The 26258-nt window shown below is 34.2% G+C and overlaps 1 protein-coding gene and 2 long non-coding RNA genes across 19 annotated transcripts in view; 1 reads left to right on the plus strand and 2 right to left on the minus strand.

Moving 5' to 3' along the window:
* Positions 1-19653, plus strand: part of Pten (phosphatase and tensin-like protein) — a 64166-nt gene extending 44513 nt beyond the window's left edge. For 11 of the 17 annotated variants that reach the window (XM_089465868.1, XM_089465855.1, XM_089465866.1 and 8 more), the window contains 3 exons: positions 5966-6103; positions 6175-6321; positions 8638-9885. In XM_089465868.1, coding sequence (XP_089321994.1) covers positions 5966-6018 — 53 coding nt within the window. In that variant the 3' untranslated portion in view covers positions 6019-6103; positions 6175-6321; positions 8638-9885. Of the gene's footprint in view, positions 1-5965; positions 6104-6174; positions 6322-8637; positions 9886-9920; positions 10057-19133 lie in introns of those variants that run through there. The other 6 variants (XM_089465856.1, XM_089465859.1, XM_089465857.1 and 3 more) reach the window with 6 other exon arrangements.
* Positions 13444-16702, minus strand: LOC149270050 (uncharacterized). Its single transcript, XR_016269507.1, has 2 exons — positions 16261-16702; positions 13444-13689 (listed from the first exon to the last, which is right to left on the minus strand). It is a non-coding gene; the product is annotated as an uncharacterized LOC149270050 (long non-coding RNA).
* A 395-nt stretch (positions 19654-20048) lies between the features above and the next one.
* On the minus strand, positions 20049-22280 carry LOC149270051 (uncharacterized). The gene is made up of 2 exons (XR_016269506.1): positions 20567-22280; positions 20049-20501 (listed from the first exon to the last, which is right to left on the minus strand). It is a non-coding gene; the product is annotated as an uncharacterized LOC149270051 (long non-coding RNA).
* Between the last annotated feature and the right edge of the window lie 3978 nt (positions 22281-26258).

The raw sequence follows: 26258 nt of genomic DNA on the forward strand, positions 1-26258 counted from the left end.
TGCACGTACGTTTGTTAATTGGCCAAATATTTGATGATTTTTATACCCTAAACCCATTTCCAATGGGAAATCAGGGTATAATGGTTTTGTTGCAATGTATGTAACAGGGAGAAGGAGGCGTGGCAGACCACACAAAGTATATATATTCTTGATCAGGGCGACGAGCTAAGGTGATTTGGCCCTGTCCGTCTGTCCGTCTGTCAGTATCTTTGAACGCGTCGATTTCCGAAGATATAAGAGCTAGAGACTTCAAATTTTTTTTTTTTAATTCTGATTTTCCATTGAAAATGGGTTCAGGGTATAAACGCTATTAACTTTAGAATTTTAGCAACTATTCAATATTCAACATTCTTATCATTATAAAGGGTATTTTTAGGGAAGATCTTCTGATGTACAAGTTTATGCTCAACATACTTCTATTAGAGAAATTTATGAGCATGTAAATGAAGAGACTTGCTTCTTGTGTTGGATGATTTTAATATTCGCTTCTTGGTCATCAACTCTAAATGCAAATTACTTTATTCCGACAATTGATCACTATCTTTTTGATAAATTGTTTAGCCTGTTTCATGATGAGCTCTATTTTTAACCATCTAAATCGCACATTATATCTTGTGTTCATTAATCATGATTCGCTCATTAATGTCGTGAGATCAACTCCTTTCTGCTTACCAGAAGATATACATCATCCCACCCTAGAGGTTTTATTAACTGTTGATAATCCTTTCACTTATACCCCTTTGCCTTCTAAACTAAGTGTCTGTTATCGTAAATGCAGTTTTGTTTTGCTTAACAAATTAATTAATTCATCAGACTAGTTTATTTTATATGAGTCGATTGATATTAATTTAGCAGCATCGTTTTTGTATACTACCTTAAATTCTATTCTGAATATTTGTGTCCCTCTCTGTTGTATTTCGCCTGTTTCAAATAAGCCACCTTGGTCTACTAAGAATCTTTCGAACTTAAGAAACATTAAAACTAAATATTTTAAAAATTATAAAAAGTCTGGTTTATGTGTTGACTGGTCTAAACATTTCATAGCCAAGTCAAATTTCAATCTTTTAAATTCTCGTTGTTATGATAAATATCTTATACGTTGCAAACGTCATCAATCCACTTATTCTTCTGCTGATCTCTACAGCAACTCATATCCATATTCACTTCCTGAATATGGGTCTATTAATTCTCCTAAGATCACTGCAGCTTCTCTGGCTGCAGCTATTAAGTCGTTGAAATCATCTTTCTCTCCTGGTGCCGATAATATTCTAAGCCATTACTTCTATTCTACCATTACTAAATTTGTTTAATTTGTCTTTGAAAACTTCTGTGTTCCCTTCAATTTGGAAGGAATTTTTTTTGCAAATCGATTATTCAACCAATTCAACATGGGTTTGTTCAAAATCGATCAACGTCCTCCAATTTTCTAGAATTTACTTCTCTAGTCAATGACAGTTTTTCTAAAAAATATGCAAACTGATGTTATTTATACTGACTTCAGTAAAACATTTGACTCAGTATATCATTAGATACTTATTCTATCGCATGGTAAAGCTTTTCTTATACGTATGTTTTCGTTGCGTGCTGAGCTTAAATAACCGTTGGTTAGTAGGTGAAATATATTCTTTTTGGCAATTCAAGCAATATTTCTCTCTTTCACTCTGACATGGCTTCGCTTTGCAAATCGCTACGATAATTCTCGTTCATAGCATCGCATCGCTTATCGCGGCTACTCTGACATCAGCCTAAAGCTTGAACCTTATGATTTTCACCTAGACTTGTGTCTTGGATTTTATTCTATTTAAAGGGTAGAACCCAAAGAGTCTTGCTGAGAACAGCTATTTCTCAACTTATGTTTGTTTCGTCTGGTGTACCTCAGGGTAGCGACATGGGTCCATTACTCTTTTCCCTTTTCCTAGCTGTATCTCTTATTCTGCGATATTTATGCGGATGATGTAAAACTTTGCCTTCCATACTCCAGTGCAAATGGGCATCTACACCTTCAAGATGGCCTACATCAGGATCGTATTGAATCGGTCCAAAAACAGTTCTTCTCTTTGCATTAAGTTTATTCTGAAATTTGGAACACATACTCGTGTATATCTCCGATTTATAAAGTGTTAAAACTTTCCCGATCCGCCCACTAGGGGCGTGGCAAATCGGAAAAAGCATTTTCCGATATACCAGAAATTATATTAGTTGAAGAGCTAGAAAGCTGAAATTTGGAATGTACCCACCAAGACTACTCAAGATTACGAGCTATGGCGGATATATCTACGCCCATTGGGGGCGTGGCAAATCGGATAAAACTGTATCTCCAAGAGTTTTACAGCTAGAGCGCTGAAATTTTGCACATCAGCTAATGTTATGATTTTATAAAGTCTAAAGGCAAAAATTTATTTCTACGCCCATTAGGGGCGTGGCAAAACGGACCTGAACATATAGTGATTTGTTTAGTTCTGCTATATTTTAGACACTATAAATGCCAGAGACCTCTAATTTTGTATATATGCTCGGGCTGACCACCCAAGATCAAAAAGTTTTGTCGGGGGCGTGGCAAACCGCAAAAGTTTATATCTCCTAAAGTATAATAGCTAGAAGCTTCAAATTTAGATAGTTAAGTTAAGTTACTAGTAACTTCCTCTATCGATGACCTAAAAATAATTTCACGCCTCTTTAGGGCGTGGCATATCGAAAAATACCCTGTAACTTTCATATTTTTTGAAGGTAAGCATTCAAACTTTGTAGTTACGAACGAGATAACGGTACCATCTCGTTCTAAGAAGTGACCTAAAATGAGGTGTCTACGACCAGCAGGGGCGTGGCAAATCGGGAAAAACTGCATTTGCTACCGTGTAAGAGCGAAACTTAACTACTAAATTGTTGATGGAATGTGAATGAGTATTCCGCAGTCGGTAACGCCCGATTGCAACGTTCTTACTTGCTTTCTATACTAATGACCTCAAAAGGTCCTATGTAAGCAGGTTCTAGCTTATGTTTCGTGTTTTAGATAAACCTGGTCTTCTATTTCTATTTTAATATCTATTACTTTCTTACCGTTTCTGTTATTTTGTTTATTTTTTTTTTATACCCTGAACCCATTTATAATGGGAAATCAGGGTATAATGGTTTTGTTGAAATGTATGTAACAGGAGACGTGGCAGACCCCACAAAGTATATACATATATTCTTGATCTGTCTGTCCGTATGTATGAACGCTTCGATTTGTGTGTGTGTGTGTGTGTGTGTGTGTGTGTGTGTGTGTGTGTGTGTGTGTGTGTGGCCGGTGCAGGTCCTTGTACAGGCTTTTTTACTTCTATTCCATTGGTCCAGCTTGACGCGCTGGGCGTGGCCGGTGCTGGTCTTCGCACTGGCTTTATTTTCCTTCCTGTTTATATATGTACTGCTGCGTGGATGCTGTTGCTGCTGCTCACTGTTGTTGTTTTTGTTATAGCTGATCGCTGTTGTTGCTGCGTGGCCGCTGTTGCTTATTCATGTTGTTCTTGTTGTTTTGTGGTTGTTGTTGTAGTTCTTGTTGCCTGATCGCTGCTGCTGCTGCGTGGCCGCTGTTGCTGTTGCTAATTTTTGTTGTTGTTATTGTAGTTTTTGTTGCCTGATCGCTGCTGCTGCGTGGCCGCTGTTGCTGTTGCTCATTCTTGTTGTTGTTGTTGTTTTTGTTGCTGTTGTTGCTTTTGCCGTTGTTATTGCTGCTGTCGCTGTTCTTGTTGTTCTCGATGTTTTTGGCACTTGCAATTGTCTGCGCTATGCTGATCCATATTTCTTATATGCATGCCACTTTATGTGTATAATAATTGTTTAACTGTCTGTCTGAAGTTTTGCACTTTAATTATACCCTGAACTCATTTTTAATGGGAAATCAGGGTATAATGGTTTTGTTGAAATGTATGTAACAGGCAGAAGGAGGCGTGGCAGACCCCACAAAGTATATATATTCTTGATCAGGGCGACGAGCTGAGTCGATTTGGCCCTGTCCGTCTGTCTGTCTGTCCGTCTGTCCGTCTGTCCGTATGTTTGAACGCGTCGATTTCCGAAGATATAAGAGCTAGAGACTTGAATTTTTTTTTAAATGACCGTATATACAGCGCGGACGTCGAGTTTGCTTTTAAAATTAGATAAATCATCCCGTTATGTTTTTATCGAGTAAAAACATTCAAGTTCAAATCAGATGCCACTATAGCTAATTGTGAATGATTTTTCTTTTTTTTTAATTTCTCAAATATTCAATATAATATGTAGATCATATGCTGAAAGTTTCATTAAATTCCGTTCAGTCAAAAATGAATAAAAATAACCAAATATTTGGCCAATTAATAAACGCACGTGCAGCAGCTACAACAAAAACATTCGTTGAATCACATCAGCTGTTAGTTTCGTTTAGTTTTGGTAGATGGCGCAGTAGCAGTGAATCTATTTGAGTTTTGCCAGCGCCACTAGCAGGAGTGGGGTGGTCTAGTGTGTTAGCTGCATGACGCTCGATCGAGAAGTTGTGGTTCGAATCCCGATCGGTGCAACTGATGTTAACTTTTTTAATTGTTTCAAAATATTTTTATATTTTCATAAATGAGTTTGGTATTTTATTTATATTTTTAAATACATCGAAATTGAAATTTCAGCCATACTAAATGGGCATTTTTATTTGTTGGGTTCAGGGTAGTATCTAGTCGAGAAAACTCCAGTCGAGAGTTTTCTTACTTGTTTTTATTTGATTTTATGTTTAATTTTGCAATACGATCATAATTGGCGATGACAATATTATTTTTGGTCGTCATGTAAAATGATAAAATGATAAATGCGCGGAGCGCTCAGTTGTGAGCGGTTTTAATGTTCATCAGAGAATGCTCGCTGTATTTTATTCATTAAAAGTCTTAGCCTAATACATAAAGTTTACATAAAGAGTTCTGTCGCTAAAAGCAGCGGCAGAACGGGAGTATATAGCATGTCGTATGTTTGTATGTATGCAGAAGGCATATACATTTAAGTGTTTAAGCTACGGCGTGGACGAGAACGTAACAATGCTTACGTTGCAGATCCCACGCTGCAGGCCAGTCCATACATAAGTGGCTGATCATATTACGGCACTTATGTAAAGCTGTTATAATATAAACAAAGCAACAGTGTTGATATAGATATATGATAGAGAAACCTCAAATTTGGTATATATACTCGGGCTGACCACCCAAGACTAAAAAGCTTTGACGGATATATGTTCGCCCAAAGGGGGCGTGGCAAACCGCAAACGTTTAGTATAGTAGCTAGAAGCTTCAAATTTGGGTAGTTGAGTTACCAGTATGCGTGGCATATCGAGAAATACTGTGTAATTTTCACATTTTTGGAGCGTAAGCATTCAAATTTTGAAGTTTGGGTACCGTTATCTCGTTCTAAATACTGACGAAAAATGAGGTGTCTACGCCCAGTTGGGGTGTGGAAAATCGGGAAAAAACGCATTTTCTACAGTATTATTTTTTACTATTGTCATTATTTTATGTAGGCTATTTAATTTTATTTGGCTCTAGCTTTGTCAATATTATTAAAGTAAATAAACTAATAATTATTTTTCAAATATGGCTTTTAAAGAAGCTTTGAAAAATTATATGCATAAAATCATTTCGATTCCGGTGTATATAGAAGGAAAAATTCGAAATACCATAGTAGATACGAAAATATGTTATATTAAGTCTCCAAAGTGATTAAAATAAGGTTTTTACGAGCCAATAGTACATATTGGGCCTCGAACACATAATATTCTTACATAAAAGAAATAATTATATTTAATATAAAACTCCGCGAGTATTGTTGTTTACGGAATGTATTTAATATATGGCAACAAATGGAATATCTTCACATTTTATAAACCCCCTCGCGAATTCAATCAAAAGTATGTTAAGGCTTCTTGAAAACCCCGAGGCCATGAATGGTTTCGAATATTAATTATATAATTCTACAGCAATACGACGTGTCACCAAATCATGCGATTTCATCGTCCATGCTATGAAATAAATTAAAAATAATCCAAAGAACAGAAGGTCTCATTTAAAAGCTTAGGTTATGTAGCAGCCAAAATTGTGGACTTGATATCACTATTGTAAGTTATGCGATTGAATCATCGATTTTAAATTAGAATACGTTGTTATGTATTAAAAAATATATTTGCAGGATCTTAATTTTCATAGCTATGGAGGTAACTACGTCCTGCACTACGTAAGGAATCATATACCAAAGTGTTCTACTGTAAGAAGTTCTATGAACTATTTTTAAGGGCTGCTGGCTCGAACTGAAACGGCAGATTCATCAGTATATGTGGTGAGTCTATTTCACCTTTGATCGGTAAAGTGAGATCTTTTTTTTTAATAGACCAGCCATATCTCACCTTGATTGATTGTTTCTAAATCCTCAAAATTTTTGAAATTCAGTATTCTTAATATATATTAATACGCATATAAATATATTTAATGAAATTATTGTAGATGATACAAATAGTAAAAATCGATGATGCTGGAAAGACTTGTATATATATTGCTCAGTTTTCCGTTTGCTATTTAGAGATATTAAAAAAATATATATAATATATATATATATATTTATATATATATATATATATTTATATATATATATATATATATACATACAGACGGAATGACTATAATTGAATTTCGCGCTTATTTTTTGAAAATTTTTGTTTTTCTTTCTTACATTAAAATTTTTTTTTTTTTTACAAAATATATAAAAATAGTGTTATGTATGTCATATAATTAATAGAAATAGGCGATAAGAAAAATAAAAGTATTCCATCGTGCATAATACTCAAAAAAAAAAAAAAAAAAAAAAAACTGAGTGCCCTTAATTGAATTTCGGGGAGTGTACATACTTCTTATTTAAAAGACAATTATAAGTAGATGTTGGTTCCGAATTTTATGTTATGTTGGTTCCGAATTGATGTTATTTTTGAAAGTCTTCATGTATAGGTCTCCAATTTTACTAAGCGTGGAATCACAGACTCCATAAAGTATATATATTCTTGATCAGGGATGATGGATACCTAAATTTAATAATTTACATATTTTGGATACCACGCCCCTTTTACCCCTAATTTGTCAATAAAGTATTTCATGTACTAAAGATGTGTGCTTCGGAATATACATACATTCATGAAAGTAGTCCTACTACAAGAGAAATTATTCAACAAGTAAATTTTCATAATATTGTCCACAGTGCAGCGCAGCCTAAGCGCAGTCGCTGCTTACTTCACCGTTAGCAGGGCGCGTGCTTATACGTACGTGTGGATGCATGAGGAATGTGTGTGCAAATAGAACTGCATAATGATTAGAATATTAGCTTAAAGGGTTCAGGGTACCTCTTAGTCGAGCAGTCTCGACTAGAGCCTTCTAACTTGTTTAATTATACTCTTCTGTCGAGTCGTACATAATTGAATTGAAAGTTTCATGCGATAGAAAATGTCGTATGAGGTGTCGCATTTGATTTTTTTCTTCATTATATTTGGTAATAATAATTCGCATACAGTTGAAAGCTTTTCTTATTCGCAAACAGGACAAACTAAATTAATAGTTAAATTAATAGGTCGATAACTTGAATTAATTTGGTCGTTTCAATTCTGTCATTTAGTTTGTGTTTATAAAATGTGTATTGTATTATGGATACCCTAATTTGCATTTGATTGCGTTTTTTTTTAATTTAAATATTTTTAATACAATATGCAAGGATATAAGCTCAAAATTTCATCGAAATCTTCTAATAAACAAGTAAGACAGCTCTAGTCGAGACTGCTCGACTACAAGATCCCCTGAACCCTTGGAGCATTAGCTATTTCAATAATTTTTCGCGTCTTTCAGCTTACACAAGAAACACGCATAAGCACACACACACACACACACGCACGCATGCACACACACACACACACACACACACACACGCACGCATGCATACACATACACAAACACATACACACATAAGCACCCACGCATAAACACGCATGGGCTGCAGTGTGCGCTTACTATAAGAACTTAATTTTTTATACCCTGAACCCATTTTCAATGGGAAATCAGGGTATAATGGTTTTGTTGAAATGTATGTAACAGGCAGAAGGAGGCGTGGCAGACCCCACAAAGTATATATATTCTTGATCAGGGTGACGAGCTGAGTTGATTTGGCCCTGTCCGTCTGTCTGTCTGTCCGTCTGTCCGTCTGTCCGTATGTTTGAACGCGTCGATTTCCGAAGATATAAGAGCTAGAGACTTCAAATTTTTTGTAAAATGTTCGTAATTACAGCGCGGATATCGAGTTTATCATTAAAATTCGATAACTCATCCTGATCTTTTTTTATCGATGAAAACCCTTATCGAAAACCAGTTATAAAATTATATCTTCTTCTGCGCATTTTACTACTATGTTTTGAGCGTTTCTGTTTCGCAAGATCGTCTAAAAACATTGACTACTTCTGTATATTTGTATAAAAGTTCCGTTAAATTCAATCAAAACAAATAAACATTTTTGTATTAAGTACTTATACATGTGGACGGCCATTTGTACAGGAAAGGGCCTGGAAGTATGAATAAAATACTCACATTAATTATATTTTTATATATTTTTTTTTAATTGCAGATATTTATCCGGAGTGATATCTACATCAACCATGACAAGCGGTGATAACTCACCACTCCACACTTTTTGGCTGCCATTATGTTATTTATTTATTTTTTTTTTTAAATGTGAAATACCACAAGCTTGTACAGTATACAATGTTTTAAAAAAAAAAAAAAAAAAAAAAAAAAAAAAAAAAAAACAGTTGATTACACATTCATTGTTTTAGTCTAAATTTAAATGATAGGAGTGAAATTTTTAGCTCAAAGGAAAGTCTTACCATTGTATATTTTTATACTTCGTTCCTATAAATAAAGGCAAAACGGTATTGCACAGATATGACATTGAAAATAGGTTTTTTAAGTCATGTCTAATATTAATATAAGCCTATGAAGCTGATTTCTATGCGATATAAACATTTCCAAGTACTTAATCTTCATCTTAAAAATGCAACGAAGTAAAAGGGGTTTACAATTAAAGTGTCGATTGCTGATACGCATACTAAAATTTCATTGTGTATTATGCACATTATTATTGGATTGCCTTTGGATTGTGTTTTGTCATTATATTTTTGTTTTTACTTATTAGGATCGTTGTTGGCTTGTTTTAGTATTATTTGAAAAATATTTCTTTGTTTAGTATTAATAATACTTAAAATACATAAATATGATTTAATTATTTTGTTGTTTGACTGCACGATTAATAATACTTAAAAGACATAAATGTGATTTAATTATTTTGTATTTCGACTGCACGAAATTTGATACATTAAAGAAAATAAATTTAAAATGGCACCGTGGATAGAATAGAAGAAATATATCACAGCCATTGCATAAAGTTCTCAATATCTTGTAGTTAGTAATGCTGGTTTAGTTTTAAACGCAACGATTGACCTAAATTTGTTTGATTTGAAAGCTTACGCTTAAACGCAATATACAGTCGATAAAATTATGATTGTCAACTATTCTGAAAATTCTGCTTACATAAGTATTGACTTGATACGTTTGGAACCTGAAGCAAATTAATGATTGTAAAACTTTCTATTAGCGATATTGTCACTTCTGTAATTAGTTATATTGTTCTACGCTTTTTGAAAAAAGATCAATACCATCCTAGATTACCATCCAAAAAAATCTTGTTTAATGATTTTTATAATGGACAGTCACATTTAATGTCTTACTCAAATATGTTTTACCTGATTATTAACATAATAAATTTGTGGCTTAACTTCGAAGTATAATGCATCGTCGCCACTTCATCTCATCTGAACTTTCTATGCCTTTTTCTTTTTTTTTGTCTTTCAGATTATCTTTGGGAAGTCACTGACCGATCATGGCTACGAAATGGTGTATAGTTTTCCGGGCGGTCTAATGAATCGTCCCAACTGAGTAAGAGATAATCTGAGTTGTTCTTTAGTTTACCGTACAGGACTGACTGACTGTAAGGCTAAAATTTAATAATCGATCTATTGATCAACCCATTGCAAATAGAAATTCCGAAAATATATATGCTAGAATGTATATGATAACCAGAAAGAGGCGTGACATAAAGTGTGTATATTCTTCATAAGAACGCATTACGAGTTTATAATTTATAGTTCCATCAATTTTTTCGATTCAAATCACTCATACCCTGAACTAGGGATGCAAAACTATCGATAGTGAGGCCATCGATTTTTCACGATAGTCAAAACCATCGACATTATCGATAGTACTATCGAACATTTAAAATAATTACAATTTACTCCATTTTTTCTTAAAGTCTGCATATATAGAACGGTACTAAAAAATGTTTCTGACTTCATTTACAGCTATTATTTATAACTGTTGTATATTTATATAAAACGAAAACAAAAACCAATATTTGAAGCAAGTTAAAAATAGATTCATTCATAATATTCACAGCAGTAATAGGTAAATATGTAATGGAATGTAATATAAGATAAAAAAAGAAATAAAAACAATATTCAAACTTAAAAGTATTTAAGCAACTTAAACCGAAAATCTTCAACAAATATAATATTATTATTATTGCATTGATACTAAGTACTTATGAGGGAAAAATCCAAAATGAAATAACTAAAATTAAAATTTTTACAATTTACTTACGCGTTCGAGCTTTGAATTAGACTTGGGTAGCACATGAGTGAGTGAGTTCACTGAACTGAGCCACTGAACTTGTTCTTTCAATATTACTCATTTTGGCACACTAGCTCGTATGGCTCATTTTGCGTTCTTCGCAATTGGCGTTCGCCAAATTAACGTTCACTTTTTTTAATGTCAGACTATCGATAGACGAAAATAATATCGAGGTATCGCCGTTTTAGAAAACCATCGATAGTACCATCGATTGTTTTGCACCCCTACCCTGAGCCCATTTAAAATGGGAAATCAGGGTTTTGTTAAAAGTATGTAACAGGCAGAAGGAGGAGTATATATATTCTTGATCAGGGCGATGAGCTGAGTCGATTTGGCCCTGTCCGTCTGTCTGTCCGTCCGTCCGTCCGTATGTATTTACGCGTCGATCTCAGAAGGTAGACTTGAAATTTTTATTCCTAGGTCCGTGTATCACGCGCATATCGAGTTTTTCTCTATTTATCGATAACTACTCCCGATATTTTATTATCGGTTAAAGCCCTTATCGAAAGCTAGTTATTTAATTATGTCTCCAACACCTTTAGAGCTAGAGCTTCCAATATTTAAATGTGGACTTATATATATTTTATACAATTTCGATTTTTGTTAAAATTTACCCCCCACTCCTATTTCCACCCCCTCACCCTCACCTCTGTAAAAAGCGTATTTCAAATACTAGAGACTTGTGTTTTGGAATGTACATACATTTTGAGCATTATGATTATGTTCTGAAAGTTTCATTAAGATTGTACGTCTAGAAATCAAATTATTCAACAAATAAATTCTTATAATGTTGCCCACACTGCGGAGCAGTCCAAGCGCAGTCGCTGCGCAGTTAGCATATCGCATTCTAATACGTTCGTTTGTATGTATGTGTGCCGAAAAGAAGTGCAGAGTGATTAGAATATCAGCTTGGAGGGTTCAGAGTATCTCTTAGTCGAGCAGTCTCGGCTAGAGTCTTCTTACTTGTTTTTTTTTTAGAAACGATAAACTTTCTATGACAATCTAATGGGAGTCTTTTTTTTTTAACTTTGGAATTTGGAGAAGAAGACTCTGATGCTTCGCATTAGAGCAAACGATTAATTCTTAATACAGCCGTATTAATTCGTACCCCGCTGAATCGAAAACATCAATATTTCGTAGGAAACTGCTGGTTTCTTGAAAAAACGTTATAATTCGTAATTTCGTTTCGAAACCTCTTGTAATTCGTAATGCCTGATATTGCTGAAAGTTAAACTACCGTTACGTCTTGCAAACTATTATGCATAACGTCTTTAAGTCGCTTTATGTGTGAAATTTGGTTGTTCTCTCATTGGATTTACATTAGTACGCTAATAAAAAAAAAAAAATAAATAAATAGAAAGAACATGAAACAATAAAAAATTACAAGCTTTTTTTAATTCTAATTTAACCACATATTTAGTATATACAATCGACTCACGATATTTCGAAATTCGCAGGACTCTTTAAATATAACAAATTATCGAAAGTTTAAAATATTAAATCGTTCGAAATTTGTGTGAGAAAATAAATTAATCTTCGAATTATCGCGGGCTTTTTTTGAGAGGAGAAAATAAATCTTCGAATTATCGCGGGTTATTATATGCTGATATCTCCATCCGTTTATTGTGGTTGAGAGAGAGTGGAATCTTTTGCACCATCGCTTTTTTTCTCATCTTCTTATACTTTTTCAATAACCTTTTTATTTTTAGCAATCGTCAAACTTGCATACCCATTTTGAAAAAAGCTTAATCTGTATACTAATAAGCGATTCGTATGAAAGTAAGCATTAAAATGTGTTTATGTTTTATTCGTAACAAGTAACCACGCACAGTGAAGGTAGTTTCAGGGGAGTCCCTATATTCAAATTCAAATATATATATATATATATATATATATTCTCTTTACGATGGAAAAAAATGTTGCTGTATTTCCAAAAACAACAACAATATGAGTAATTTATTCAAACGGTTGAATTAAAAGATAAGGAAAAAGTTTACCACTATTAATTCAAATGCTGCGCAGTCTGATTGATTATTATACTTAAAACAATAATTTAATTATTATTAGAATCGTGTAACGTCGCCCCTGGCCTGCATTACGCATTTAACTCGTTTTGGCATTGATTTTTACAAATTTTTGCAGTGTTCTTGCGTCTTCAAGTCAGAAATGTTTGTGGCTCATTTCGAAGCTTGCCTTTTATTGATGGTGGCTAATGCCACCAAATATTTTCAATTAGGCTTAGTCTGAGCTATTTGATGGTCAATCTAAAACCACCATTTAATTCCAGCCATTTTTGGTTCGTTTGGCTGTGCGCGATGCTGAAAATTTCCAGTTCTGATGGCCGAAAACTATCTTTTAAAATAATGTATTTTTCTAACACTAACATAAAATTTGGCTTCATCGCTAAATATGATGGTATCCCATTGACTATGGGTCCAAGACATCCTTTCCCGACCCCATTGCAAACGTTTCGTTTTTGATGAAGCGTGAGGTGTTTCCTTGTCCTACGAGTAAGATAAGTTATTGGGTACGATGCATAGGTAATAACAAAACATAATTTATAACAGGAAAGAAGACTCTAGTCAAGACTGCTCGACTAGGAGATACCCTGAACCGTCCAATCTGATATTCTAATCACTGCACTATGGCCCAGATTTCGTTTTTTTTGGCATAAAGTCTACAAATGGTGTTACATGGTTGAAACTTCTCACATTTTATTGTTAGGGTATTAATAATTTATAATAAAAAAATTAGGCCAGTGCGACCACGCCCACTCTTGCCGACTCTGCAAACTGATGGATAGTAGAATTAGAAATAATATATGTTATTTCTATTCAATTGCTTGATTTTTTAAATGCTATTATCTTCTTCATCCAGTTCTATATTATATAAATTCTCATCGTCATCAGAATCGGCCGGCAATTCTCATTTTCAGCTGTGAAAGAAATGTCCAATAGATTTAATACCTCTTTTGAAAAGGTTTTTTTTTTATTTGTTCTTTCCCTTTCCTTTAAGCAAACACTTGATAATAATGGATCAGAGGAATCCATAGCTCTGTAAAATACAGTATGTCCATTAATTGTTTGCAAAACAAAAAAAGTCGTACAAATTTAACTTTAACATCATATTTTATTAGGAAAGGCACTTTTTCTCAGAATTTTTTTTTTACATTACTTTAGTTTCATATATTCTTAAAGAAAATAAATAACAAAAATAATAAAAATAGCAACAAAACATACAAAATAATTCAAAACAAAAAAAAACAGCAAATATCGGCTGTCCATTAATTCTTTGCAAAATGCAAACATTAGTTGAAAGAAGACGGGAAAAAACTAACGGGACATCAAAATTAAATGCGGCTCGCTGGGTCTATTTTCACAAGTCTTCCGCGAATTCATTCGTTATAATAAAGTCGTGGGATCACTACTATTTTTCATAAAATTTGAATTTTCGCAATGCCTGGTAAACGCACCGATGACAATTTGATACAATTAGTGTATTTTAATTATATGAAAGGAAAAACCATCAAGGAGTTAGCTGAAATGTTTAATATTAAGCTTAGAACAGTTTATAATATTATTAATCGGGCAGAAAAAGAAAATAGACTGGAGCTAAACAGCTCTAAAGGCAGACCAGCAAAGCTCTCTCGACGAGATTGTTCTCAAATTCTTAAGACAGTGGAAAACAAACCACACACAAGTCTCCGGGAGTTGGTGACGGACATTAGGTTAAACCTTCAAAAGACAGTGTGTCGCGAGACTGTGAGAAAAGTTCTTAATTTACACAAATACTCCTCACATGTGGCAAGAAAGAAACCGTTGCTGTCTGCTGTAAATATTGAAAAACGTCTGACCTTCGCAAGACTTCATATTGACTGTCCTCCTAACTATTGGAATAATGTTATCTTTTGCGACGAGACAAAGATAATGTTGTTTTATAATGATGGCCCAGGAAAAGTTTGGCGGAAACCCAAAACAGCCCTCCACGCCAAAAACATTGTGCCCACTGTTAAGTTTGGCAAGCTATCAGTGATGATGTGGGGTTGTATTTCTTCGAAAGGTGTGGGAGAGCTGAGAATATTCGACGATATCATGACGAAGGAATTTTATTTGGATATTTTGAAGAACGAATTGACAAAAAGCGCGCACAACTTTGGCTTCATTAATCCTGAAAACCCCAGCAAACTAAAATATAAGCTGTATCAGGATAATGATCCGAAACACAAGTCACTGCTGTGTCGCACTTGGCTTCTTTATAACTGCAGCAAAGTTATTGACACCCCACCCCAAAGCCCGGATATCAATCCGATTGAGAATTTGTGGGCTTTACTAAAGAGAAAAGTCGCCAAACGGAGCCCTAAGACGAAAAACGAGCTAATTCGTTGCATACACGAGGAGTGGCGCAAAATACCGGAATACTACGACATAAATGAACTAATATTGTCGATGTCGCGACGCCTCAGAGGTGTAATGGAAGCTAATGGTGGACATACCAAATATTAGCCAATTCCATACCGATCTGAGAGAGATACAGATCTCATAATATTAATGTTTGCATTTTGCAAAGAATTAATGGACAGCCGATATTTGCTGTTTTTTTTTGTTTTGAATTATTTTGTATGTTTTGTTGCTATTTTTATTATTTTTGTTATTTATTTTCTTTAAGAATATATGAAACTAAAGTAATGTAAAAAAAAAATTCTGAGAAAAAGTGCCTTTCCTAATAAAATATGATGTTAAAGTTAAATTTGTACGACTTTTTTTGTTTTGCAAACAATTAATGGACATACTGTATGTCAGTCATAGTATTTATCCGACTATTTTTCCTTGAATGTGACAATCTGTCTTTTTTGTAAATTTTATTGCGTGCTTCTGAAGCGTTTTCGCCTAATGATCCTAGGGGAACCAAACTCGAATTATTTATCTGGTATCGCTAAAGCTGGTAATAGATGCAAATAGGATAAGGTTGGGCGTCCCGTTTGCTGTGGGGTCTTGCAGTTTTCATTAATAGTAATTGATATTTTCGACGCCAGCCATACAGTATGCTTAGACAAGAACCGTTCAAGCATATAGTTACATTTGGGTAGATATCTATGAATGTAACTATTAACATTACTGAATTTTTTATCAACTTCTTTCGATATTGTTTTTATTTATATTGGTATAAATCCAATCTGATACCGATTGAATTGGCCGGTTGTTGCTGCGCCATATATTAATAAGTTCGTTGTTACTAAACAGGAACGGGCCTATAAATTAACAAATTGTGAGAAAAGGGGGACGAACGGGGATGAGTTTTTGGTTTCCCATGGAAGACAAGACTCACAAGTACAATCTGGACCAATTAGTTGCTTTCAGCATGAAACAGCTTATTAGTTATGTATATTCCACGAAACATGGAGAACGCATGTTAATTTTCTAAGAAAATACACATAAATTGAACATTACACAAAACTAAAATTCAGAAACTATTCATAAAATGAAACATTACATTAGATAGTGCATACCTGGAAGTTCACTTTCCATAATTAAGTTCAATTTTCTGGATTAAATTTACGCGTGTGGCAGAGCACAAAGCAACAAATGATTTTTGCGCCAATTTGTGTTCAATAATCAGCTGATCAATAGTTCACTTTTAAAAGCTCTCATAAAGCTTTTGTTTCACTTCTAAAGCTTTTTATTATCATTTTTATAATGTATGATGAATTTACTTTAAGACAAAAAAAAAAATTTTTAACGATTCATTAACATTGAAAAATAGACTTTATGCCAAAAAAACGAAATCTGGACCATAGTGCACTGTGCACTTCTTTTCGGCACACATACATACACACGCACGTATTAGAACGCGCTCTGCTAACTGTGCAATAAGCAGCGACTGCGCTTGGACTGCGCTGCAATGTGGGCAACATTATAAGAATTTATTTGTTGAATAATTTAATTTCTAGACGTACAATCTTAATGAAACTTTCAGAACATAATCATAATGCTCAAAATGTATGTACATTCCAAAACACAAGTCTCTAGTATTTGAAATACGCTTTTTACAGAGGTGAGGGTGAGGGGATGGAAATAGGAGTGGGTGGTAAATTTTAACAAAAATAGAAATTGTATAAAATATATATAAGTCTACATTTAAATATTGGAAGCTCTACCTCTAAAGGTGTAGGAGATATAATTAAATAACTAGCTTTCGATAAGGTTTTTAATCGATAATAAAATATCAGGAGTAGTTATCGATGTTTAGAGAAAAACTTGATATGCGCGTGATATACACGGACCTAGGAAATTTTCAAGTCTCTAGCTCTTATATCGCTGAGATCGACGCGTTAATACATACGGACGGACGGACAGACAGACGGACAGGGCCAAATCGACTCAGCTCATCGCCCTGATCAAGAATATATATAGCTTGTGGGGTCTGCCACGCCTATTTCTGCCTGTTACATACTTTTAACAAAACCATTATATCCTGATTTCCCATTTTCAACGGGTTCAGGGTATAAAAACCGTATCCAATATTTTTTAAATACAATCGCGTCCATTCTCGCTTGACAGTTTTGCCAATTGTCTGCGACTGCTCAGATGCGAAATTTCTAAAGATAGGCGACGATCAGCCTTAAGAATTCTGGCCAGTTGTCTTTTATCGCGGGGTGTTATTGCTGATATTCGACCTCTATTCGCAATAATATTTTCAATATTCTCATTTTTTTTTATTACCCCATGCACAGACGATCTAAACACATTTAATTGCTTACTTATCTCCGTAAATGTCTTCCCAGAAATCTCTAATCAATACTCTGATTTCGTTGCAAATAGGCTTACCACTTACCATCGTTACTAAACTTTCACTGATCTGCACCGATTTTAAAATTTTTACATTCTGTATTGCTACATATATTATTCGCAGACTATAACTAGAAAGTGATTCAGTTACATTGGTTGCTTTTGTCTTGCTTTTCTCTTGAGATAAATGTAAGCTTACGCAGCTTTCGAATTAATAATGGTAAATTTTTTCTTATCTTTTAAGTTAACCGTTTGAATAAATTACTCATATTGTTGTTGTTTTTGGAAATACAGCAAAACTGTTTTTTCATCGTGAAGAGAATAAAATTCTCTTTAAGGTGAAATACGTTGGTTTGTGTTATCTTTAGTAGTATTGATAATATAGTGTGTAGCTTGAAGTTTATTTTTTTTCGACAAATATTTTCCCTTTAAATATTTCAAGTGCTGTGACGTTGTATCATTATATTTACTCAAGCAGTAGAACAGGTGATTGTAAATATTATTTGATTTTAATAATTAGCTGTGCTTAGCATACGTACAAAATATTGTTGCTCTAATACTATTAAAGCTATGACATGAAACTAGATCACTTAATCAACAATTAGTCGAGATATACATATAAAACATATCTTGCAAACAGCAGTCGACAGTTTGACATTTTAAGGCAATATTCGCGAAATCAAAAATGAGACTCAGTAAGTAGACACATGGTCTTAAAATTGACTCCAATTATATGCATGAGTGCCAAAAAAAAAAAAACTTATCGAAATTAACAATGCTCATATTGAGATATTTGTGTGTGAGTGTGTGCGTGCGATCGTATATATACACAATATTGTATTCGCACAATATTGTATTGAGCGACAAAGAATAAATAAGTTTTGAGCCCGAGTATATGTATGAATTGCTTCGATGAGTATATGAGTTGCGTCGCAGTTTGCAGAGGAAAAAGAACTAAGAAAAACACGAAGGGCAATGGAATTGTGTGTGTGCAGACCAGATAGCCGATCAACGGCAAATTTACCGTTACAATTTGGTAGCGAAAAAATATTTTTTATGCGTAGCAACGTTTGGTTATATTGAAATTTAGAATCAATATTTTAATTAAGTTGTCAGGATTCGTAGATACATAAAATAATGTCATGAAAAGGCTAACATTTTGCATGAGCATGGCAAACTTCTCAATTCGAGTGCACTTTCTCTATTTTGCTAGGTTATGAGTGCGGCCATGCAGCTCTCTAATACATACAATATGCGGTCGCTAAACAAACAAACAAAACCTATAAGTATTTTCTCAGAGTGTGAGAAAAACTTATTCATGTCTGTATAAGTATTTTAATATTTCCCCCGTTCTAAAACTACAGATAGAGTCGGCAGTGTCTCTTTCTCTCTCTCGTCGATTCTGCTTAATTAATATTTCCCAAAAAATGTCAAATCGCCTTTAAAAACTATAATATTAATTGTTTTGTGGTAGAAAATCATCTGATACCAAACTTAGAGCCCAAATTTCTTTGATGTACACTTATATAAATATATATTAGAGCATTTTCATTTATTGCGACATAATTTAACAAATTGTTTTATTATATTGCAGGTGAATCAACATACCTTTAAATAATGTGTATTGGACCTGCTATACTTGGAGATCTACAAAATTTTTATTATAGCTTCTAACATTTTATAAATGTATATGAATTTGTAAATATTTAGGCTTAAAATAGGCTTTATAATATTAAGTAAATTTCTCTTTGGATGTATACTTTACGACATTAAGTAAAAAATAAATTTGTCGTAGTCTGTCATACAAATGAGAAATTTGATATACGTACACTTACATTTCAATCGAGTTTAAGATCTCAATGTATCGACAAATGCACAGTTGGTCACCTAAATGTTACTTATTTTACGGTAATGGTGTTACGTAAATTGTAATTATTAATTTGTACTTTTCATTTAAGGTAAACTTTATTCATTGAAAAAGGTTTCGAGATTGCTTGATTTCACATTCTATATTAATTTGAAAGCTTAGAAGTTATTTAATTAGTATTTATAACAAATGTTGTTTATAAATATTTCTTAAAAAAGTAAATTAAATGTAAAATAGTAAAATAGTATTAGTATTTGTGTACAAATGGCTTATGATTTAGATGTCAAGCAACGACAATCATGGTTAAACTTTAATTCTTTACAGTTGTCAATTACAAGATGATTAAAGGTTAGCATTGGTCTGCGATTCTTAGCTCTGAGACTTGGATAATGGCCTATTCATTGTTTGAAACTAACCACAAACATTTTAACAAGTAATCCTCTGCTTTAGTGCTGAAAATATCCCGTATTATCATCAATGCAAGTAACATGAGCTTTCATTTTCTTATAGGCTAAATTAATTAATTACAACGTGATACAGCGCTTAAAACTGTAGAGCATCATTAAATTTGTTAGCATTTACTTAAGTTCTGAATACTGTAAGCACATACAGAACTTATACTGTTTAAAAAACTAAAACCAGTCATTTTCAACAATAAATTTTATTTAAATGGGCTACTAATGGGAAACTATTAGGCTCAGCAATAATGTCCAATGCTACGACTCATATTTATTTTCATTATAATGTTGTTAAAACTGTTTTTAAGAATCATATATACAAAGTAATATATATATAATATATCATATATATTAAGTAAGTGTCCCTCTAAAAACAGTCAGCGCTTATCAACATTTTTAGTTATACCCTGAACCCATTGGAAATGGAAAATCAGGGCATAATGTTTTAGTGAAAATGTATGAGTTGGCAGAAAGAGGCGTGGTAGATCCCATAAAGTATATACATATGTTTTTGATCAGGGCGATGAGTCGATATAGCCATGTCCGTCTGTACGAATGAGTTTCGAGATCTCAGTAGAGACTACCCAGTGGCGGAAATGCCCATTATTTTGTCCATTACTCATGGATTACTGGTCGCCTATGTACATAAAAAGATCGATTACAAGCTCCATTACTTTCTTTACAAATGGCCGCGTTTTCTACCGGGTGCATGAAATAATTGAATTTCGTAATGCAGAAAGTAAGGAAGTGACGAAGTTTCATTCGGTTCTCCATTACCCAAGCGGATACTTTTATACCCTGAACCCATTGAAAATGGGAAATCAGGGTATTAAATATAAATATATGTAACAGGCAGAAGGAGGCGTGGTATATATATATACATATATATTTGATCTGGGCGACGAGCTGAGTCGATTTGGCCCTGTCCGTCTGTCTGTCCGTCCGTCCGTATGTATGAACGCGTCGATCTCAGAAGATATAAGAACTAGACTTGGGTAGCTCATGAGTGAGTGAGCTAAAATGAATGGCTCACTGAACTGAGCCAGTGAGCCAGTTCCTTCTATATGGCTCATTTTGGCTCACTAGCTCATTTTGGTTGACATTTTTGCTCACTCGCTCATTTTGCGTTCTTCTCAATCACAAAGTTAACGTTTTTTCCCACGAATCGTGTATTTCATCAAACTTTCAATGTCGGTAATTAGAATTCACAGCGGAATTTGGACTCATTTTGAGGACATGGGAACGCAACAGGCTAAATGCAAGATTTGCAAAAGTGTTTTAAGCTGCAAGTCACAAGGCAATTTGAATAGACATTTAAAAACCAAGCATCCAGCAGCTCTTGAGACCGGTATACGAAAAATCGTGGAAGGCTCAGTTGTTCTGGAAAAAACAACAAAAATTCCGGCGAGCAAATCTTCGCAGATTGACAGGCAATTGTCAAAATGCCGAGGAATACATTCATTGAAAAGACGACCCCTTAATATGGTGGAACCAGCGAAAATCGCAGTACCCATTACTATACGCATATATGTTAAAACGGCTCTGCATAGTCACTACATCTGTGCCCTGTGAGCGCAGGTGAAACAGTGCGAAAAAGAATGTCTTTACTGAAACCGGAGAACGTCGAAAGCCTGATGTTGTTGCATAACAACATGTAAATTTTGAGTAAGTATTTTTTGAATTCACAAACCGTATACTTAATCGATTCCTTTTTTTTATAGTATATATAATCTCTCATACTTCCCAATGTGTGGATCTGGAATGCGTTTAATGTCTCATACTTCCCAATGAATGGATCTCGAATGCGTATTTTTTTGTTTTAATTTTCTGTTATATTTTATCTCATAATTTTGTTATTTTTGTATTTTTTATTATTTTCTGTTATATTTTATCTCATAATTTTGTTATATTCCCAATGAAGGGAGCTAAAAAATATATACTTTAAGTTTGTTCTGTTAGCTTTAAGAAACAAATTTTAAATGTGTCATTTTTTTTTTTAAGTTTAAATGTAACGTATTTTGACAGTTTTTTGTTCAAGTTGCTTGCGATCACTATCAGCTCACGAGCAATCAGCAGGTGAGCCAGTGAGCCATATGAGTGAGTTGGCTCACTTCACAAAAAAGAGCGAGTGAGCTGGTTCACCTCAATGAGCTGCTTTTACCCAAGTATAATAAGAACTAGAGACTTGAAATTTGTTTTCCTATGCCCGTGTATATCACGCGCATATCGAATTTTTCTTTAAATATCGATAACAATTCCCGATATTTTATTATCGATAAACCCCTTATCGAAAACTAGTTATTTAATTATATCTCTTACATCTTTAGAGCAAGAGCTACCAAATTTTATATGTAGACTTATATGTATTTTATATAATTTCGATTTTTGTTGTATTTTATCCCCCACCCTTATATCCACCCACTCACCCTCACCTTTGTAAAAGGCGTACTTCAAATACTAGAGACACTAACCAGAGAACACATAGACCGGACAAGTAGTGTACACTTTTTTTCGGGAGTTATCTCCCAGAACTTTGTATTTGCTCGGCTCCTCACTTTTTGGGTTCGGGCTACGAAAAAAAAAGAAAGTACAATCATTTCGCTTCATGCGCTCGGCCGAGATGGTCGACTGTTGAACAAAATATCTCTCTGCGCTGAATGTTTCCCTTGCTCTCTCTCTCTCATGATGCTCACTGCTCTCTCAAACATGTACATATATGTAAGTATGCATGTGAGCACAAGCAGCAGCTCACAAAAATTGAAATTTCTTCGTGTGAAAAGTATACCGAACTTTTCAAACCGTTTGCCATGCGTTTTTGTTATTATTTGTGGGAAGGGTATGAAAGCGTTGGTGCGCATAATGAAAATGTTTTCGCGACGAGCATGCACACACACACTGTATGCCTATAGCAATTTTAAATCCCAGCATTTGCATTTGTCGATCTTGTGAAGTGCTCACATACATATGTATGTATGTATATACATTTATTTATTTATTTATTTATTTATTTCTTAAAGCTATTGACAATAACGGGAGTCAATTAAATTAAAAAAAGCCTAAAAGTACACAGCCTAATAGTACACAGACCCGATGGGGGTATTTTATTTGCCAGTCTGGCCAGCTATGCCCACGTCTCACAGCCAAATATGGTCAGTGATACTAATGAAGCTATAAAAAGAAAGTGTTAGTAAGAAAATTAAAAAAAAAATATTAAATGTAGATTTATTAACTATATCTAACATAATAATTAAAATAATTCAATGATTATGCCTGGGCATTGTGAATGATTTCCCTAAGATAAGCTAGAAGTAAACTTTTTATTTTAGAAAGAGAGAGCTCTAAGGAAAAAACGTGATAATATTTATTAAAATCAACACAAAGAACATGAAACGCACTGTGCAAGGAATAATCCCTAGTACACACAGGTAAATGAAGCGGACGATAATGTCTAGTTGCTCGGGACGGAACCGAAAAATTTAGACGACCCAACAAAGAGGACGAATCAATATCACCACTAATCAATTTATGCAGAAAAACAATTCCTAAAATTGTTTTGCGATTGGTTAGCGATGGAAGATCAACAAGCTGGAGCCTACTATGATAAGACGGTAATCGTACATTACTGTCCCATCTAAGGTCTCTTAAGGCAAAGAGAAGAAACTGTTTTTGAACCGATTCGATACGATCCTGATACAGTTTATGCTGTGGAGACCATACAACAGAGCAATACTCTAAGATAGGACGCACAAGCGAAGTGAATAAGCGCTTGGTAGTAAAAGGATCTTTAAATTCCTTAGACCCACGTTTAATAAAGCCAAGCACACTTTTGGCCTCATTAATGATGGTAGAAATATGAAGATTAATGTTAAGTTTACAGTCAAAAAACACACCAAGATCTTTGACTGTAAAGATGCGTTTTAAGGAAATATTGCTAATTTTGTAATCAACAATTAGAGGAATGGTACGACTGAAGGTCATTGTCATACACTTTGAGCAGTTTAAGTCCAGCTGGTTTGCCACACACCAAAGTTGAAATGCATTTAGGTCATCTTGAAGGTGATGACGTCCATTTGCACTGGAATATGGAAGGCAAAGTTTTACATTATCAGCATACATAAATATAGTAGAATACGAGATACAACTAGGAAGGGCATTTATAAAAAGGGAAAAAAGCTATGGACCCAAATGGCTACCCTGAGGTACACCAGACGAAACAAAGATAAGTTTAGACATAGCTGTTCTCAGCAAGACTCTTTGAGTTCTACCCATTAAATAGGATGAAATCCAAGACACAAGTCTAGGTGAAAATCCTAAGCGTTCAAGCTTAAGAATTAGTAAGTGATGATGTACTGAGTCAAATGCTTTACTGAAGTCAGTGTAAATAACATCAGTTTGCATTTCTTTAGAGAAACCATCATTAACAAGCGAAGTAAACTCAAGTAAATTAGAGGACGTTGATCGATTTTGAACAAAACCATGTTGAGATGGTTGAAAAATCGATTTGCAAAAATGCTGCAAGGCCGATGTTATGATTTTCTCAAATAACTTCGGAATAGCAGATAATTTCCCGATGCCTCTATAATTGGAAATATCAGATCTTCCACCTTTTTATACCCTGAACCCATTGAAAATGGGAAATCAGGGTATAATGGTTTTGTTGAAATGTATGTAACAGGCAGAAGGAGGCGTGGCAGACCCCACAAAGTATATATATTCTTGATCAGGGCGACGAGCTGAGTCGATTTGGCCCTGTCCGTCTGTCTGTCTGTCCGTCTGTCCGTCTGTCCGTCCGTCCGTCTGTCCGTCTGTCCGTATGTTTGAACGCGTCGATTTCCGAAGATATAAGAGCTAGAGGCTTGAATTTTTTTTTTTAAATGACCGTTTATACAGCGCGGACGTCGAGTTTGCTTTTAAAATTCGATAAATCATCCCGTTATGTTTTTATCGAGTAAAAACATTCAAGTTCAAATCAGATGCCACTATAGGTAATTGTGAATGATTTTTCTTTTTTTTTTTTAATTTCTCAAATATTCAATATAATATGTAGATCATATGCTGAAAGTTTCATTAAATTCCGTTCAGTCAAAAATTAATAAAAAATAATCAAATATTTGGCCAATTAACAAACGCACGTGCAGCAGCTACAACAAAAACATTCGTTGAATCACATCAGCTGTTAGTTTCGTTTAGATTTGGTAGATGGCGCAGCAGCAGTGAATCTATTTGAGTTTTGCCAGCGCCACTAGCAGGAGTGAGGTGGCCTAGTGTGTTAGCTGCATGACGCTCGATCGAGAAGTCGCGGTTCGAGTCCCGGTCGATGCAGCTGATGTTAATTTTTTTTTAATTGTTTCAAAATATTTTTATATTTTCATAAATGAGTTTTCTATTTAATTTATATTTTTAAATACACCGAAATTGAAATTTAAACTATACTTTATGTGCGTTTTTAATAGTTCGGTTATTCTAGCAGATTCTTAAAATCACATCAGCAGTTAGTTTCGTTTAGTTTTGGTAGATGGCGCTGCAGCAGTGAATCTATTTGAGTTTTGCCAGCGCCACTAGCAGGAGTGAGGTGGCCTAGTGTGTTAGCTGCATGACGCTCGATCGAGAAGTCGCGGTTCGAATCCCGATCGATGCAACTGATGTTAGTTTTTTTTAATTGTTTCAAAATATTTTTATATTTTATTAAATGAGTTTGGTATTTTATTTATATTTTTAAATATATCGAAATTGAAATTTCAGCCATACTAAATGAGCATTTTTATTTGTTGGGTTCAGGGTAGTATCTAGTCGAGCACTCTCGACTAGAATTGTCTTACTTGTTTATATAAGGGAATAATGAAAGATTCTTTCCAGATTGAAGGGAGCACAGAAGTATCCAAGGACAAGTTAAACAATTTTAGTAATTGTGACTGAAGAGAAACACTGCTCTCTTTAATCACACAACTAGGAATATTATCGGCACCGGGAGAGAAAGATGATTTCAATGTCCTAATAACTGCAGCCAGCGAGGCTGCAGAAACTTTAGGAGTATTTATAGATCCATATTCAGGAAGTGAATATGGATATGAGTTGCTGTAGAGATCAGCAGAAGAATAAGTGGATTGGAAAAAATCAGCAAATAGATCAGAGGAATCCTGGTCATTGCAAGTTTTTTCACCCCCAAGGACAAATGAGGACGGCAGACACGAAGATTTACGCTTCAAGTTTACAAAAGAGTAAAATTGTTTGGGATCTCGAGCAAACTGACGTTCTCAACGTATGAGATAATTCTCATAACAGCTAGAATTTAAAAGATTGAAGTTTGACTTGGCAATGGAATATTTGGACCTGTCAACACTAGAACCAGACTCTTTATAATTTTTAAAACATTTAGTTTTAATGTTTCTCAAGC

The sequence above is a fragment of the Drosophila arizonae genome, chromosome 3 (assembly GCF_054131065.1).
Source record: "Drosophila arizonae isolate 15081-1271.41 chromosome 3, UAZ_ARI_1.0, whole genome shotgun sequence".
Taxonomy (NCBI): Eukaryota; Metazoa; Arthropoda; class Insecta; order Diptera; family Drosophilidae; genus Drosophila; species Drosophila arizonae.